At 32.6% G+C, this 17,902-nt stretch overlaps 2 protein-coding genes across 2 annotated transcripts in view; one reads left to right on the top strand and one right to left on the bottom strand.

Moving 5' to 3' along the window:
- Positions 1–3,679: 3,679 nt before the first annotated feature.
- LOC143079344 (cytochrome P450 1A1-like) lies at positions 3,680–5,768 on the bottom strand. The gene has a single exon (XM_076254603.1). It carries the CDS (start codon positions 5,628–5,630, stop codon positions 4,122–4,124), a length of 1,509 nt encoding a protein of 502 aa, XP_076110718.1. The 5' UTR covers positions 5,631–5,768; the 3' UTR covers positions 3,680–4,121.
- Positions 5,769–9,860: 4,092 nt separating this feature from the next.
- The window catches only part of LOC143079343 (electroneutral sodium bicarbonate exchanger 1-like), a 50,609-nt gene continuing 42,567 nt past the window's right edge, over positions 9,861–17,902 (top strand). Inside the window, exon 1 of the mRNA XM_076254600.1 lies at positions 9,861–10,018. The gene's annotated coding sequence lies outside the window, so the exon portion shown is untranslated. The remainder of the gene's footprint in view (positions 10,019–17,902) is intronic.

Here is a 17,902-nt window from a genome sequence, read left to right as displayed (position 1 = left end):
GCTTTTGAAGTGTGCATCTCCCTTTTCCATACCGTTTACCTCTTGTGACTTCATTATTTGTGTATCTCCACTTATTACAGTTCATTCAAAATTCTCACTAAAACGGCTTTTTTTTCAAATCGATCTGTTCAAATGGTCACAAATCTTAATCTATTGCAAAGTCAAGTCAACGAGAGAGTTTAAAAATGTTCTTGAAAATAGTTTGTTTTTGATAAATTTGTGATCGAGGGAGAGGCTGAAGGGAGTATCTGATTAAAACTACTTGTAAACGTTAATATATATATAACTGGGAATGCGAAACACTCAATTAAGTATTTGATGCTAGTTTTCAAACTTTTTTTCTTTTAATCAAATATGCTTCTTCCTTTATTCATGCCCAAGCTATGTGTATCTACGTTGTCTATTCTTGTTTTGAAACCAATTTGGATCCCCCCCACCCCCACCCCCAAATCAGTATGTACGTTAATAATAAGGAATACTTGTTAAAGGATAAGAACAATCAAGCGTGTTTTATACTAGGAAAGATGGAATGTGTGTGTACTCCAAAAGTATGTTGACTGTTTATTATCACGATTTTATTTACTTTCCCTAGCATAAGCAGTTCCACAATATCTCTGAAGTCCCGTTTGAAACCTGACACCTTTTGTTAGCTATTATTCGTGTGTGTTTCTGTCCTATATGTTCTCCCGTTTATTTGTACTGTAATCCTGTCATGAAATGTTGTCATTTTAATCAGGGGTTAAGAAATTTTGTTATAGCTCACTAGCCCAGGGCTAATTGTTTACAAGATTTTACTAGCCCTGTTGGAAGAACTACTAGCCCAACAAAACTGACCTGCTAGCCCTAGTATGCCTTACAAATTCAGAGTTTGCTGCAATAACAATGAATTCTATAAACTGAACAATTTTTATCCATTCACGGTATTGTACAGTAGATTTTTGCAAATTTGATATTCAAAACTTATATCAGCAAAACATATTCCATTAGCATATATATATTCAATTAATCGATAATTGAATATTCACTGAAAATTCTGATATAATTAGTTGACCAAATCCGGGGATGATACAAGTCTTGACCACTGCTATACGTGGGTATGTAAAAGGATTGGAGGGGATTTGATCAGATACAATAGCATCATCACGTTTGTGTAAAAGAATTATCAGCACATGTTTCAAATTTATATCTGACAAAAGTCAAAATTTCTGCTGTCAAAAGGGATTCACATTCATATTGCAATAAATCAATCAGAAGGAGGTAAAATCAGGTTGCATAAGCAATGTACAATACCATCCCCTGTACTGACACATCGATATTGAGAGTACAAGATCCACCCAGAGTTATTTGTTCTATTTTAAAACTTGTACAAAATCAGTTCAAAGCCTGGGAATCCTGGATGACGTAGTTGAATCTGATTGGATAGAATAGAAAAGTGATGAGGGGATTTCCCCCTTTCAATTATAGAAACGCCAAGATTTTTTTGTTACTAGTCCGTCGGGCATTTTGGGTTACAAGTTTTGTTTGCCCGAGGTCTAAATGTTGTAGTCCCGGGCGTCGGGCTAGTGGATTTCTTAACCCCTGTTTAATGTTATATTTAACATTGCCATAAAAGCGGGAGGTTTGGCATGCCACAAAACTAGGTTTAACCCACCATTTTTTCTTAAAATGTCCTGTAAAAGTCAGAAAAATGGCCATTGTTATATTAGAGTTCGTTTATGTGTGTGTTACATTTTAATGTTATGTTTCTGTTGTGTCGTTGTTCTCCTTTTATATTTGATGTGTTTCCCTCAGTTTTAGTTTGTAACCCGGATTTGGTTTTTTTCTCAATCGATTTATGAATTTCGAAACAGCGGTATACTACCGTTGCCTTTATTTAATTCGATATAAAAAAAAATGTAAGTTATCTGAAAAGCGGTTTTGTGGAGCATTTGGCATACGAAGCAATATAATATATAATTGTTTGAGAAGACACTTACAAAATTGGTAAATATTTATTAACCTAAATGGTAATACATAATTATATTATTTGGTCATTTTCGAAGTTTATCTCGATTTCTAGACTTGTTTTCGTCGCTACTTATAAGTATCAACAATGTAGATATTAAATATCTACTAGTATATAATAAGTCAGAAACGTTTTGATAGAATATGTATTATCAAAACAAGTTGGAAAATAATTGAACCCATCAAAAGCGGCAATGCCTACTGAGATATTAGATTTTTTGCGTGTAGATATTTTGCGAAGAAGTATAAAGAATATCGATTTTACATTTAGAACGAACTTTAAATAAAAACATCAGATTTTTTACGTGTAGGAAATGTATTATGCAAAGTGTGTCTGCAGAACGCTTCTACTTCATAAACTCGGTCGAACATGCTGTCAATTAACTATAAGTCAGCTCGAATAGTTCATTTGCCAATTAACGATTTGATTCTTTTATTACACACTTTTTAAACAAATTACTTCCCTTTGTCAATCGTAGACTGGTTCCATACCGGACAAAATTGGCTTTTGCCAATGCAAAGCATGATGAATTGAAAGTGATGTATCGGCGGTTTAACTAATTTTTTCATGAAAAATAATTTCTGATGTCAAAAGTATTTAGTTAACAACAAATTAATGTAATTATAAAATTTGAAAACCTTATAGATTACTCACATCACACACAGGTAGATTTGCTTTTTATACCCCCGCTTTAAAAAAGGGGGGGTATACTGTTTTACCTCTGTCTGTCCGTCCGTCCGTCAGTCCGTCCGTCCGTCCGTCCGTCCGTCCGTCAATCAGTCCGTCCCATGAAACTTTCGTCACATTTTTCTCAGGAACTACAATACAAGGATTTCTGAAATTTGGTTTCAGGGTTTAACTAAGTCAGCTATACCGTGTGATGCGTTTTCAGATTGATCACTTGACAACTTCCTGTTTACCGAACACTTGTATGATTTTACACATGATAGCCAAGTTGAAAATTTTCGTCACATTTTTCTCAGGAACTACAATACAAGGATTTCTGAAATTTGGTTTCAGGGTTTATCTAAGTCAGCTTTACCGTGTGATGCGTTTTCAGATTGATCACTTGACAACTTCCTGTTTACCGAACACTTGTACGATTTTACACATGATAGCCAAGTTGAAAATTTTCGTCACATTTTTCTCAGAAACTACAATACAAGGATTTCTGAAATTTGGTTTCAGGATTTATATAAGTCAGCTAACCGGTTAATCGTTGACAACACTAATTTTTTTACACTATTAATATTATCCACTTGCGGCGGGGGGTATCATCAGTGAGCAGTAGCTCGCAGTTTCACTTGTTCTGCTAGCACTCCATTGTAGGGAAAACGGTGCTATTATATTTTCCCAGCATTAGGTTGGCCTTTTGTGTACCAAAGACAGGTGAAGGAAGTCAACTTAGGAGGGCTGTGATTGGATGTAAGGGTACAATATATTTTTTTTATTATCTGTAAATAACTGCAGTGTGTAAATTTACAATATAAATTTTAAAACCTATTGAAATATTTTCTAGAGAATTATTCGAAAAGGCTTCCAAAATTTCATAAATTTGGTGTAAAATGACGGTGGACATGGATAACATAAACAAGCTCCGTTGGAAATTGGTCATGATACTATTTGGCTTCAAATTTTAAAATAGAGTAATAAAGTACTAACACCACACATAACTGTTTTATCTAGGTTTTTATTATAAAAACTGGTAAATTTAGAAAATGTTAGTATTGTCGCCTATGGCAGAATAACTTGGGTAGTACCGTTTTCCCTGTAAATATGAATTATTGTTCCTCATAAGGGAGACAACTAAAAAAAAATAATCTCTAATTACAGGGTAACTTACGGGAATTGGCAAATAGCCTACTATTGCTTTCTCACAATGACTCGTTCCTTTGATTAACTTACATCTGTAGTGTCAAATTGTTATGTGCAAACTAATAAAAAGCCAAATTTTTATGAGCAAACTAATGAAAAACCTCTATACTAAATACTAAATATATTTTAATATACTGTATATATATATACATATATATATATATATGAACGTATTTCTAAATATATCTTATACTTGTAAGATTATTTGTACGGATTGAAAGTGGATAAATATGAATACGTTCTAACATCTTTCGGTCACTTTAATCTCGTAAGGCACTGGCTTGCAAGTTAATCCAAAAATTGGTTCAAAGTTAGGTTCTGAACACAATTCTATTTCAAATCTTTGGAAAATATTGGTAACAAACAAAAAAAGTTCCATTTTTGCCAGAAATTCTCCAGGACACCGCCTGCGTCCAATACCAAATGTAAGAACTTCATCTGCTTTCTGCTGGTTAATTTGGTTATGGTTGTCTAAAAACCTTTCTGGTGAAAACTTTTCGGGGTTTGTCCATAGTTTAGGATCCCTAGCTGTGGCATATGTATTACAAAACACAACAGTACCTTTCTTAATTGTGTGGTTTCGGAACACAGTGTCGGTTGTCGTTGAATGTGGAATCGCCATTGGAACCACAGTAGCCAATCGGATTACCTCTAATATGGTAGCTTCGGTAAACGGGAGTTTTCCTTTGTCAGTTAAATTCGGCTTTCTATCTCCAATCACGGAGTATATTTCTTCTTGAACCCGTCTTTGTACATCATTATGGTATGACAGATATAATATTGTCCATTCTAGCGTAGTCGAAACGGTCTCAAATCCAGCACCCATAAAGTCTGATAAAGATGACAAGATATCCTCTTTTGTAATTCCATTGTAAAGTTCCGGCGAATTTCCGTATTGTTCCGCGGCGGAAAGCAATCCATCCGTGATATCCCTGTGATTATTATCGTCATATGATTTCACATGTTCATTAACTTCAGAAGATACCACCTTTCTGTTTAATGCGACCACTTTCTGAAATCGTATAGCTTTCCAGGGCATAACAAATCGCAACCATGGCATAACATCAAGAGGGTTTCCCGATCCGGCCGTTTCGACAAATATTTTTGTATTGTCGATGAACTTCAAAAATTGTTTATCCTCACGACAGTTTCTTGCAGACCCAAAACAAAGCTGGTATATTATACATCCTATTCCTATAAATATGTCATCATGGGGGCTGAAGTGGGTTTCTTTTCTCTCAAGAAAGCTCTTGATGACCGTGTCTATCTCTTTATTAATGACGTCCTCTGTTGGGTTATTTTTAGCCGAAACAAATTGTCTGAGAACGTGATTTGCAATTTTTCGGTGCATTTTCCAACGAGGGGTGTACGATCCAAATGCTAAACTCTTCATGTTATATAAACTTATCCCTGTGTAGAATTCAGGACGGTCTGAGAAAACTTCTCCATTGTCCATCAACGCTTCACGTATTGCCTCTCTGCTGTTTAAAACAATCGTTGGCCAACTTCCCATGCGAATTTTAAACACGTCACCGTAAGTTCTAGATATGTTCATTAATGTTTCAGCTGGATTACTTCCAAGTAGCGGCAAATGTCCAAGAATAGGAAAGCCCCACGGACCGGGTGGTGAAAGATACAAATCATTCCGAAGTTTCTGAAAAATTTTAACAAGCACAAGAGTGACTGCAAATATCAAAATATAGAATTTTATTCCAATTACTTCAAAATTGGAAACTTGCAACTCGTCCATTTTGATATGATGGTGTTTTCGTTGTAATCATTTAAAATACACTAGCACACTCTTTAGAAACTTTCTATACTAGAAATAATCTTTTGTTATATAGATGTTTTGTAAGCAAGATAACACGTATATGGACACGTGTCTGGTCATGGTTTTAATATTTACCTGGACTTTACATAAATTGGGTATAAAAATACATTTACTCTCATATATAAGCCATGTGACTGTTAAAATGTTCATTATACGAATAACCTTTTCATACCTATTTACATATATATACCCAGCAGATATATTATGTAATTTTAGAATGGCCAGTTTTTAAATGGTCAAGGTAAAAAAGTGTTTACTTTTATTATTATTTTATATTTTTTTTTTATCTCTTGTTTAGATTTAACGTTCAAGGTCAATAGCAGCAACACTAAAGGTTTCAGATAAAAGCGAAATGGATTTTTTTAACTATTTTACACAAATCTATGGTTGTTCTAAAAGAAGAGAAGGAAATAAATGGTTTTCCTATTATCAAAAAAATGTACAGTATTCGTTTTCAACAAAGTAAAAATATTCGTTTACAACAAAGTGATATAATTCGAAGGATAAGTTTCTAAAATTTCCTTGAAAACTGCTCAAATTGTTCTATACAAACAAAACTCTTGTACAAGTTTGTTAAATTTTTGCTTAAACATTTAAACATTAACATTTTGTTCGCTTGTTCAAATTGTAAAAGCATGAAGAATTGTTTAGAACAAATAATTTAAATTGGGATAGATTATATAAAATAATAAATATGAAAAAAATTATGAAAACAAAATATGAAAAAATGGTGATAGATTGAAGTCAAGCAAAAGTATTTCTTGTCTCTTTAATTTACCATCCGAATCTGTTGATGCAGGAAAAATCACTCATGATACGAATTTGTGAATTAGCTAGAATTAAATGAAACGCACCAAAGAGGTAGATAGGAATAAAATGTGTTATATCAGACAGAGATATAAAGCAAAAATTATAATAATAAAAACTACACAAACTTTTTCTGTCTCCTTACTCTGTACAAAAAACATAATACAACAGTTTTGCAAAATATGCAAACTTTAAGCTACATTAGGTTGCTTCTCTCAGTAAACTATATTCAGCATGCCCCCGAACCTTTTTTGTGCAAAGAAATCTCCGTACTTTCATACATACTGGCACAAGTTATCTGATGCTTGGGTTTGGTTTTTTTTAACGTCCAGTGGCAAATATATCATCTATATTCAGAACGATGAATGAATTGTCTTTAGAATTTAATCGGGGTTTTGTTTTAAGATAATTTGTATTATGAATAAGTATTATTGTAATATTTTGGTGTGATGATACTACCTTGCAACAATAATGCAGAATACACGCTATATTTGTTTGGTCAAGTAATAACTAATTTGAACTTTGAGTCAAATTCAATTTACTTCCTATCTTTCATTTAAAAAAATGTATAATTGTTATCCCCCTTTGAACGGCAACTATTTCAAATCTGAACTTAAATCTGAGATGTCGAAAACATATTCTTTCTAATACGCATCTGCTTTAAGCAATCAAATATTTAGCTTAGAATTAAATATGTAAGATGTTCAATACTTCCTTTCTACTCCTATGGTATCGAAGAATCTGTCCTTTTGTGAAGCGCTTATTTACATGTATAATGGGTTACTGCTCTTTGGTCGGGTGGTTTATCTCTTCGACATAATCTCCATTTCCATTCCCTATTTTATTAATGAAAGAGAAGCAAATGTTTCTTGAAATACGCCATGTGATATTTAAAAGAAGTCAAATATTTGTGTAGTAAAATGAATAAGAAATTGAATGATATATGATTTAGTAACAGGGAAATGAAAAGAAAAAAAACTTGCTGACCCAAGTTAATGTACGCATTTTCCATTTTCCCTAAATGAAATGAGAGTTTAGTATACCAACCATTCGTAGTAGCAACTTGACCTGCATATGGGATATACTTATTCGGTATTCAAGACCTTGCAGCTCCTACTCAGACTTTGTAAGTCGTCACCAGTGTCTGAGCATAAAGTTGATGAACCAGGGGTATGTCAAAGAACGTGTCGTCCTTTTTCTAAAAAAAAAGTTCTTCAGGAGGTACTTATACCTTGTTGGTAAATATTCAGTATCAACTTCACAAATAATACATGATGGTCTTGGTGTATAGATTCTGCGTACTGAATTATTTATAATATTAATAACGTGTCATATTCTTTTATTTGTCTTTATTTTAATATAAAATATTACTTTTACTGTTTGGTCTGTTTTTGGTGCTATTCGTTCGACGTGGCTCAGTGTTATGCTTCCCGTCAATATGTTGTTTGTATTATCTATCATTTTTGCTAGTAGTCTTTGTCCGTGTAACTTTTTGTGTGACTTTGATACATATGACGTGGCTCTGTACTTTAAACATCCCACCACTATGTTATAATGGCTATTTTATAATTTTTTCATACTTTGAACGACAAAGTTATTTTATATTTCTATCAAGAATTGATGTCAATCTAGCCATTCGGTATTATAAACAGGACTCAATCCTTTATGGGTTAATTTTAACATATTTAAATAAAATACAAAAATAAGTAAGCAATGAACGCGGATGTTAAATTTGATAAATGTTATTTGGGCTTCTTTGTTGAATATGTGTTTGTTTTTGTTCTGATTGAGATTGTATCACGGTGATGACTGCTGTACCCCTATTTTGACATTTTTACCTTATAATTATGTCTGTTTTGTTCACGCATCGTTGTCAATATGATTGAATTTGATGCGATTGTCATACAAGTGAGAGGTTTAGTGCTATAAAACCAGATTCAATGCACAATTGTCTACATAAGAAAATGCCTGTTCCAAGCCAGAAACATGACAGTTGTTTTCCATTCGTTTGATGTGTTTTGTCTTTTGATTTTGCCATTTGATTTTTTGTTTTATATTTTCCTCTCGGTTCAGTAATTTTGTAATTTTACTTTTTATGTCCAATGGCTTAAGCCAATTCTAAAAAGGCCGTCAAATGAATCTCGGACAGGCAAATATATTTAATCAGGTTAACCATTTCATAAATTAAAAAAAAAATAGAAGCTACATTAAACTGAAACCAGGAATTGAATATTTGAAGTAAAAAAGTGGCACATTTTGGTTATAAAAAAACAAACTGAAAATATTCTGTTGAAAAATTCGAAAAAGTTGCAATCATTTACTATTATGTTAACACAAATCATTTCGTAAGCTAAAATTAGGATATTTTATTTAACTTCTTTCTGAAGACATGAATTTATCGAATCTTAAAATCCTGTCGACATTTTTTTTCCTCTCTCACTCATTTGGGGTTCTAGAGATATATCTTAATTTATATTGACGTATCAATCCCTATTTGTGAAGGTCAGAATGGGGGGGGGGGTAATTTTGTATTCTTTAATTTTTTAAGCCATGTTTTCTCTAATCTTTACATTTTATGCCCATTATTTCTTTTTTTATATTTAAGTTTTTAACTTAAAGGCCTTTTTCGAAATAATTATAACCTCTTGGTTTTTGTGCAATTTTAATTTGAGGTCCCTGTAATAAAATTGTAATGAGGATGCAATCTTAAAAGTTTATACTTCTATGCTCAAGGATCCATGTTGGAGAAGAATTATTTTCAATACTGACGTATGTTGCAACTGGCATATTAAGTTATATAATTAAAAATCCAAGTTCAATTGGTTTGCTCAAACGGACAAGAAATAATAGGTGGCGCTATGTTATTAAAGGGCGGTAGAAAGTTTAGAACGGTTGAATCATTAGATTAAATATAATACTATATATAGGTAAGTTAATAAAATCAGTACCTCTGGTAATCAATTTTCATTTTAATGAAAATGACTTTTATGACCTTCAAGGTTATCAATGCAATGGACAAAACGCTTTAATGATGTCTGTTGTCTGGTCAGGAAAAAGTAGAGAAGGTCAAAACAAACATATAACAATATGTACGTGGAGAAAGACTAACTCAACTATAAAATACAATACTACAAATCTATAATCTCGTCATCTTTTGAATAATAAAGATAATTAAATGTTATCCTTCAAAGAAAAAGAAATTTAAATAAGAAATGCTTGTTTGCGGTGTCCTTCAAAAGTTATTGACTTAAGTCACTTAACCAATTAGAGGGTTTAAAAGTATATATAAAGTATACCTAAAATAAATGTCTTGTTTATCTTGGAGATAGAACCATCCAGTTCGTCTTTCCCAAATTCCTGTTTGTGTAAAGAAGTAGATAAAAGTTTATATACAGCTTGAAGTTTTGTTGAACGGGTACGACACAAAATATTGTCAATTATTATTTGAGTGTCAAAGAAGTATTTGCAACTTCCACAAATGACTAACTACTAATATTTAGGTGAGTAAAACAAGCAAATACTTTGCATTTTTTTTTCTCCAAAGAAGCATGCTTTTAATGATAGATTTTAGATAAAAACTAATATGATTCTTTAGCAGGATAGAAAATTTAGGAAATTCAGCCCCAGTAAAGCATCATTATCATTTTTGATTAGTGTTTTTATCTGTTCTATTTAAAAAAAAAATTATCATGAAACCATTCACAATTTCACCGGCTGCCAATATAATTTTTTTTAATTGTTCAATAGAAGCTTTAAGTTGATATTATCAAACGCCATTGACGAATTGACAAACAAAAAGAGTAAATGGATTTATAATTATTTAAAAGCAAGTACAATCATCATCTTTGTGAAAGAAGCTGAAACATAATGTTTATGCATACATGTATGTCTTTTAATTATATTGCTAAATATTAAATGCAATAAATACTAATGTAGATATACAGAAGCCTATACGGAGGGTCAGCAAACAGATGATATATATACTAGATTTATACATTTTGAATATGAAATGATCAACATCTACCAAAATGATTACGTGTATTTTAAGAAATGCGTCGAATACATGAAGCAAAAATCAGAAGCTGTTTTGCCGTATTACTTAGAAATGTACAAAGAGCCCTGTTGACCTCATAGATACAGAAATATTGGTTTTTTAGTCCAGCACTGGAGAAATAAAGTCCAGCACTGCATATTTGAAGCCCACCGCTGGAGATGTAACGTGCAGCGTTGGATTGTGCTGAAGTTAAAATCCAGCGCTGGACGTAACATCTTCTGCCCCTGACTTTACATCTACAGCGCTTGACTTTACATCTAACGCGCTTAACTTTATATTTACAGTGCTCGACTTAAAATATCTCCAGCGCTACACTTAATATATTTTTGCTATATTTTTAAATATCTGCAGCGTTGGTGGACTGCATCTATGTAGCACTGGACCTAAAATTTACAGTGTTCAACTTTAATTCTACAATGAGAGACTTAAAATGAAAACTATATATGTGTAGGAGACCAACAGGGCTCCGTTGAAACGAACCTGTATTTTGGAGAAGAAATACATGCAAAGCGATTCATTTGATATAATCAAGTGTTGATGTTATTCGGACCATATTGTTTTGAACTTATAAGAAATAGATCGATTATTGAAAATATGTTTAAGTTACTTTTCGTCCTCTTTAAAAGAAATATATTCGATATTTCATAACTTTACGCTCTTGCTAGTTGACGTAGTATTGGCTGTAATACCGCAGTCCCACTAGGCCACGATCGCACTACGATCTGTGAAAAAAATGAAAATATTGATGATCGTAGTGCGATCGTGCAGATCGCAGTAAGGTCGTAACTTATGGTCGTTGTAAGGTCTTGATAATCGCAATGAGCGTGGCAAACTTTGAACATGTTCAAAACAATCATGGTGCGGTCGTGGCGAAATCAATTCGTAGTTTAAGCGTAGTGAAACCGCAGTAAGATCATGGTAAGATCGCAAAGGTCGCTGTACCATCGTAGCGAGAGCGTGATTCTATTCGGAGAGACTGCGCTACGATCTCACAGCGACGTTATTACGACCTCACTACGACCATCACGTTCTCACCGCGACCAAACTACGCTTCCACTACGACTATACCACGTTTACACCACGATGTTCAAGACCATAGTACGATTCTAGTACGACCTTGTCGCCCTCATCGCGCACTTCCTACGACCTGACGACGTTCATACAACGACTTTCATTCTTATTGTCATTTTCGCATAAAATATATTAAATCTCTCCAGGTTTTGTTTGTCTGTATGTAATAAGGACTTCTTGTCCATTTTCTCTAACTGCTCAACCATGCCATATTAGGGTGTTCCTAAACGGCGGAAACGGAAAACGGAACGGAATACCGAACGGAAACAGAATACGGAAACAAAAAGAATTTTTCATCTGTTCTTTTTGGTTATATTTGTTTATTATAGTCATTTCGTATTTTTTTATATCACATGTTTACAAGAAATGAAATGAATAATAGGAGATGATGAGCCTATTTTTTTTAACAATGGCAAGCTTATATATTGTACATACTTTAATTGCAATGGGTATCCACTAACAAGTGTTCCATTAAATGATGGATTTGTTATTCCACTTAAAAGTTCTTAAGATCATGAACGTTAGTCGTTTTTTTTTTTAGGAATGCTTTTCATCCTTTTTTTTTCTTTTTAATTGCTTTGAATTAGGATTAGTGATGTAGAGTATCTTGTGTTGTTCTGCAATGGTGATTTTCCTTTTATCGTCCCTAGTATAATGAGGAAGGCGTTATAGAAACCCGATGGGACAATCAATAGATATAGGAAGATGTGGTGATAGTGTCAATGAGACAACTCTCCATCCAAATAACAATTAATAAAAGTAAACCATTATAGGTCAATGTACGGCCTTCAACACGGAGCTTTGGCTCACACAGAACAACAAGCTATAAAGGGCCCCAAAATTACTAGTGTAAAACCATTCAAAAGGGGAAACCAACGGTCTAATCTATATAAAAAACGAGAAACGAGAAACACGTATAAATTACATAAACAAACGACAACTACTGTAAATCAGATTCCTGACTTAGGACAGGTGCAAACATTTGCAACGGGATTAAACAACAGATATGGGAACTTGGAAACTAGACATAGAAAGTTGCATACATTTATCTTTACCTTACGCTTGACCAAATCATGCGTTTAACAAAGCCTTTCTTACCGACACCGAAGTACATAGTTGGTATTAACGTCTAGAAAGTATTACCAGATGCTCTCCAAGACTTATATATAAAAATATATACAAAACGATTTGAAAACAAACTGGCCGGAAAACAATACATGGATATACATTGTACGATTGATAAAATGCCTTTTTCAAGCTACATGTAGCTGTAGTCTTGTCCTATGGTTTCTAAAAATTTATCTGTCCGTAGTGTTTTGAATATCATACTGCTTAATTCTTCTTTAAAAAAATATTTAAAAAACATTAACATCTTTATGCGTTTATATTCAATCATGCTAAAGTAACGTATAAATTTGTTCTTTTTTTATGACGATAATGATACTTTATTTAACAATTTTGCCAAACATCCGATTATCCCAGATATCATTATTTGTAGACTAAAAACAGAGGACACAGTATAGTGCCTTTAGATACTTCAGTATCAACGGTGAACCAGAACTGTTGATTTTGTCAAGCTTATCATGACTCTGTGCTAGCGGTAGCATAGGAATGAGTCAATCCAACATAGTGTTTTACTTTATAGCCACTAACTGGTATAATTCAGACTTAAGTACTCGTAGTTCATGCTGGGCTGTGTCGAGGCTTTTTCAAATTCTTATATCAACATGTCTGTTTGGTGTCCTTCATCGATGTTTTGTCCAATAATTAATGACTACATGTACATAGTTATATTTACGAAATGCAACTAGTATTAGATACCCTAATAATGATTGAGGCCAAGTTTGGTTTAATTTGGCCCAGTATTGTTAAACTTAAAGCAGGTCATCCTTTTTAGCTCACCTGGCCCGAAAGGGCCAAGTGAGCTTTTCTCATCATTTGGCGTCCGTCGTCGTCTGTCATCCGTCGTCGGTCGTCCGTCGTCGTTAACTTTTAAAAAAAATCTTCTCCTCCGAAACTACTGGGCTAAATTTAACCAAACATGGCCAAAATCATTATTATGGTATCTAGTTTAAAAGTGTGTCCAGTGACCTAGCCAACCAACCAAGAAACCTTCTACTTTTATTTCAAACATGGTGGTGGTCTTGTTAGTTGAACTACGTGGTCATCGGATACATTTTACAATCAAAATACCCGATTAAAAATTGTAGCTAAGTTTAATTCTATGTACCCAGAGAGATTTTAAAAGTCGAGAAGATTTTGTTAAAGATTGCAAAAATATACGAAAAATTGACTATAAAGGGCAATAACTCCTTAAGGGGTCAACTTTGGTCATGTTGACTTATTTCTAGATCGTACTTTGGAGGCGAATAGAAATATGTGTTATGAAAAAGAAACTGGTGAGTAGACTCTTCTTAGGAGTAATTGCCCATTATTTACGCTCTTTTGTGTTTTGGGTAAAAACTAAAAAAGATAGAGAGAAACTGCATAAAGAAAATGTGCAGCAATGCAAGATCAACAAAAAAGAGATATTTGTCATGTCTATCAACTTAAATAAAGGTCATCTTTTTTAAGCTGTTATGTATTTTCAAATCCGTTTCCTTTTTCCTTGATATCGCTTACCCTATTTTTAGCCTACATTGTGTGTGATTTTGTTATTTCAGTCATAGGGACTTGACAACAGGTCAGATATATAGCCCTTTAATCATCTATGCGCATTCAAGACTAAAGTTATGCCCCTACTTATTGGTGAATTTACAATCTCAATCATTAAAACATTGTACCAACATTAAAACCTTTGATTTTTCAACTCTTTGTACCACTATTCCACATACTAAGTAAAACGTTTGTGAAAAATCATACAGAGTCAAGGAAAAATATACCAACGAGGATATCACTGCCATGCTGGACTTTTTAATTGACAACATATTTGTCGAATTTGGAGGTTTGGTCTTCCAACAGACTATTGGAATCCCAATGGGTACCAATTTCGCTCCTCTACTTGCAGATTTGTTTTTATATTCCTATGAAGCAGAATTTATCCAAGGGCTTGTACAGAAAGGAGAAAAGAAATTAGCCCAGTCTTTTAATTTCACCTTTCGGTATATTGATGATATACTGTCTCTTAATAATAATAGACTCCTTTATTATTTGCATCTAGCTATTTTACTGAAATATAAATAGACTTAATGACATGATAGATTTTTCCTTAACTGCTAAAAAGTCAGCCAAGAACTTGGTCTATCTTGTGGACAAACTTTTGTACCTACACTAATAATTACAGCAATTATCACGAAATTGGACCCGGTTAGCTCTTCATCAAGACTACTATGCAAACAAATTTACTTGTAGAAATAAACGTTTTCAAGTGGTATTTTTTCTTAATTTTGGTTTAATGTTTGTCTGCTGATCATTTTATGAATAAATTGACTTAATAATGTTTGTGTGCTGTTAATGTTTGTTTAACTTTAAAAATGTATAAATTAAAAAAAGGGTATCGCTTTTAAGGTCATTATAATCTAAAGAAACTTTCCTTGGTTATTGCGACCTATTAAAACTAAAATAACAACAAATGTATATGAATGACTGAATTACGTACATCTTTACTTAAAGGATTTATCTTAAATTCTAATATATTTACTTTGAAACAGGATTCCAAACTACTGAAGTCAAATTGTATATATTATAAACTTTGAAGGAGACAGCAATTATTGATTAAATTTTAAGGTATCCTTTAAAAGTGCCTATAAAAGAATTATTTATCCTACTGTCAAAAAGTTAATCTGAAATGATAAAAAGTAAAGAAATGTTTTGGGGTAGGTTAACTTTTGGATTAAATGAAATGTTTGTTCGAATAAACATGAAGCTAAGTACCCGTATCATGTTCCTTGTGAAGTGGACTGTTCAATTTATATGTCAAATACGAGCGTTGACCTGAACATGAAAGTGGAATCAGTTTTAGGTGTCATCCTGTCTTATTTGCCCATGTTGAACTTGTTGTTTGTCCTTATTTTATTTATGATTATATATTATAAGTCCTCGATATCTTTTCATTTTTTACATACCTCATTAAGATTACTTAACCATTGGGTTATATAGGGTTGTAAAAGCGTTGACTGTGCGTACATTTTTAGAATAAAGCGCTTCCGCGCTTCATACAAAATGTACTTCGGTCAACGCTTTTACACCCCAATAAATTTACAAAAAGAAGCATTCAATTCTTAAATATTGTCATGTTGGGGACTTTTATGGCTTTCTGTATGCGTTATTTAATTGGACAAAGGACCATATAAAACTTTATTCAGCATCGGGGTACAAAATGTGTGCTCGAAACATCAAATCTGGTTATTTGATTGGTTGATTTCCGATTCAATCAATAATCGAACTCGAAAGTTTTATGACCATATTCATTATAGCTGTTCAAGGTCACTACATAATTTGGTATGTTTATATAGTTGTGTCATTGTCAACAAAACCACATCTCCTTACTTAAAATTACACAACTGGTGACATACTTGTTGTTGCAAGTGATTGATTCAAGATACAATCACATATTAAATGTGACTTTGGTATAATCAAGTTACAATTTGTAAAAGAAAACCATTATAGTTCACAGTACGGTCTTCAACAAGGAGCCTTTATATTTTCTAGTTCATATAAACATATGGATAAATGGTATGATTGCCTCTGAGACACTTGAAATGTCAACAACAGACCAAAGAAAGAGAAATTAAACATTTACAGGGCACTGACAGCCTTCGACAGATAAAAATGTGAAAAACCAATTGCCTGATTTGGTAAATATATCAAACAATCTTGCGTAAATGACAAGTCTTTGAAAGTAAATAAAATATTAAACAATACTAAGTGGACTTTAAGAACAGTCTCGTGTCTATTATTGAAGCTTGATATTAGTATTTATACTGCAACTAGTTGTGTTTATTTCCTAAATATAGTAGCACAGCTATATTTTGTACAATGTCAATTTCATCATGGAACACTTTTTCCACAGTCAGGGGTTTATTAAAAGATGAAAATAAATTTGAAAATTGTGTTCCAATTTAGATAGTTTATTATCAATGCATTAATTTAAGTTGCAGTATCAAAAAAATATTTAATAGGTCAATGTCATAAAAATATAAACTATTTTGTACTCGGCACAAAACTGGGGAAGCTCGACCTACCCCAGTTTCTCAGTCTCATACAAAAAAGTTTATATATTTTTCTGCCATTGACCTAATATTGTATATGTGTGATCTATTTTGTCACATTGATATACATGTATTCATAACATCTCTGGTGATTCATATATTTTCTGTATGGCTGTACAAGAGTTAGAAACATAACCCATTTAGAAAACTATTTGTGGCTTATCGTGTATTCAATAAAAAGAAATTAAAATGCAAAGCACATACCACCCCATAAGAGAAGTTAAAGATAAAAAATATCATAAATTTACAGTGGTATTACATATACTATAAAACAAATGATTATTCCACTACGGGTATGCTCAGTTTCTTTAAGTCTTTTATTCAAATGGTTTAAGTTGGTGATTGTCCTACATGAAATACTTGCCACCACTAGATGTTAAGCAAACGACAATCAATCAATCAAGTTGGCGACACAGTGTGACTGTTTTAATGTAGGAACTTATACAAATATATATATATGTAAATAAACACTTTCAGTCATTGACTGCTTTAGATTGAAGCAACATTTACCTATCATCTCGGTGTACTTTATAAAGTGAAATATCTAAATCACCTAACAAGACACAAATAGTTTTTAAAAGGCAGTAAAATATATTACGTACTTTTCAAACAATGAGTTTTCTATAATTTTTAAGGATTTTGCAACTGACAGTAGACAAAAGGTTTTTAAGGAAGGAAATGTGAGTTTTTTTTTTTTTTTTTTTTTTTTTTTTTTTTTTTTTTTTTTTTTTTTTTTTTTTTTTTTAAACATATTTTATTCATTAAGATATGAAAAGGATTGAGCAACAGGCACAGCCTATAAAAGCTCTCTCCATATTACATGTACAAGGTATAATTCAATCACAACAACTGTATTTAAAATAATGCAATATAGTGGAACATGCATGCTACTTGTGAGCACACACGAGCAAATATATGTTAACAGTGTTACTTACTAAATGCAAAATATATTTAAATATATAGGCAATTAATCATCAGTTATTTAAAGTACCTTGAAACATGCAAATATCCTTTATAAGTCATTTGAAATATATATATGGCTTAAAAGA

Source organism: Mytilus galloprovincialis, chromosome 6, assembly GCF_965363235.1.
Source record: "Mytilus galloprovincialis chromosome 6, xbMytGall1.hap1.1, whole genome shotgun sequence".
NCBI lineage: Eukaryota > Metazoa > Mollusca > Bivalvia > Mytilida > Mytilidae > Mytilus > Mytilus galloprovincialis.
The sequence above is the reverse complement of the archived record's forward strand: the minus strand, read 5'-3'. Positions and strand labels throughout refer to the sequence as shown.

What these genes read in the sequence shown, in the direction of transcription:
- LOC143079344 (XM_076254603.1), bottom strand. Translation starts at nt 5,630, where the DNA reads ATGGACGAGTTGCAAGTTTCCAATTTTGAAGTAATTGGAATAAAATTC.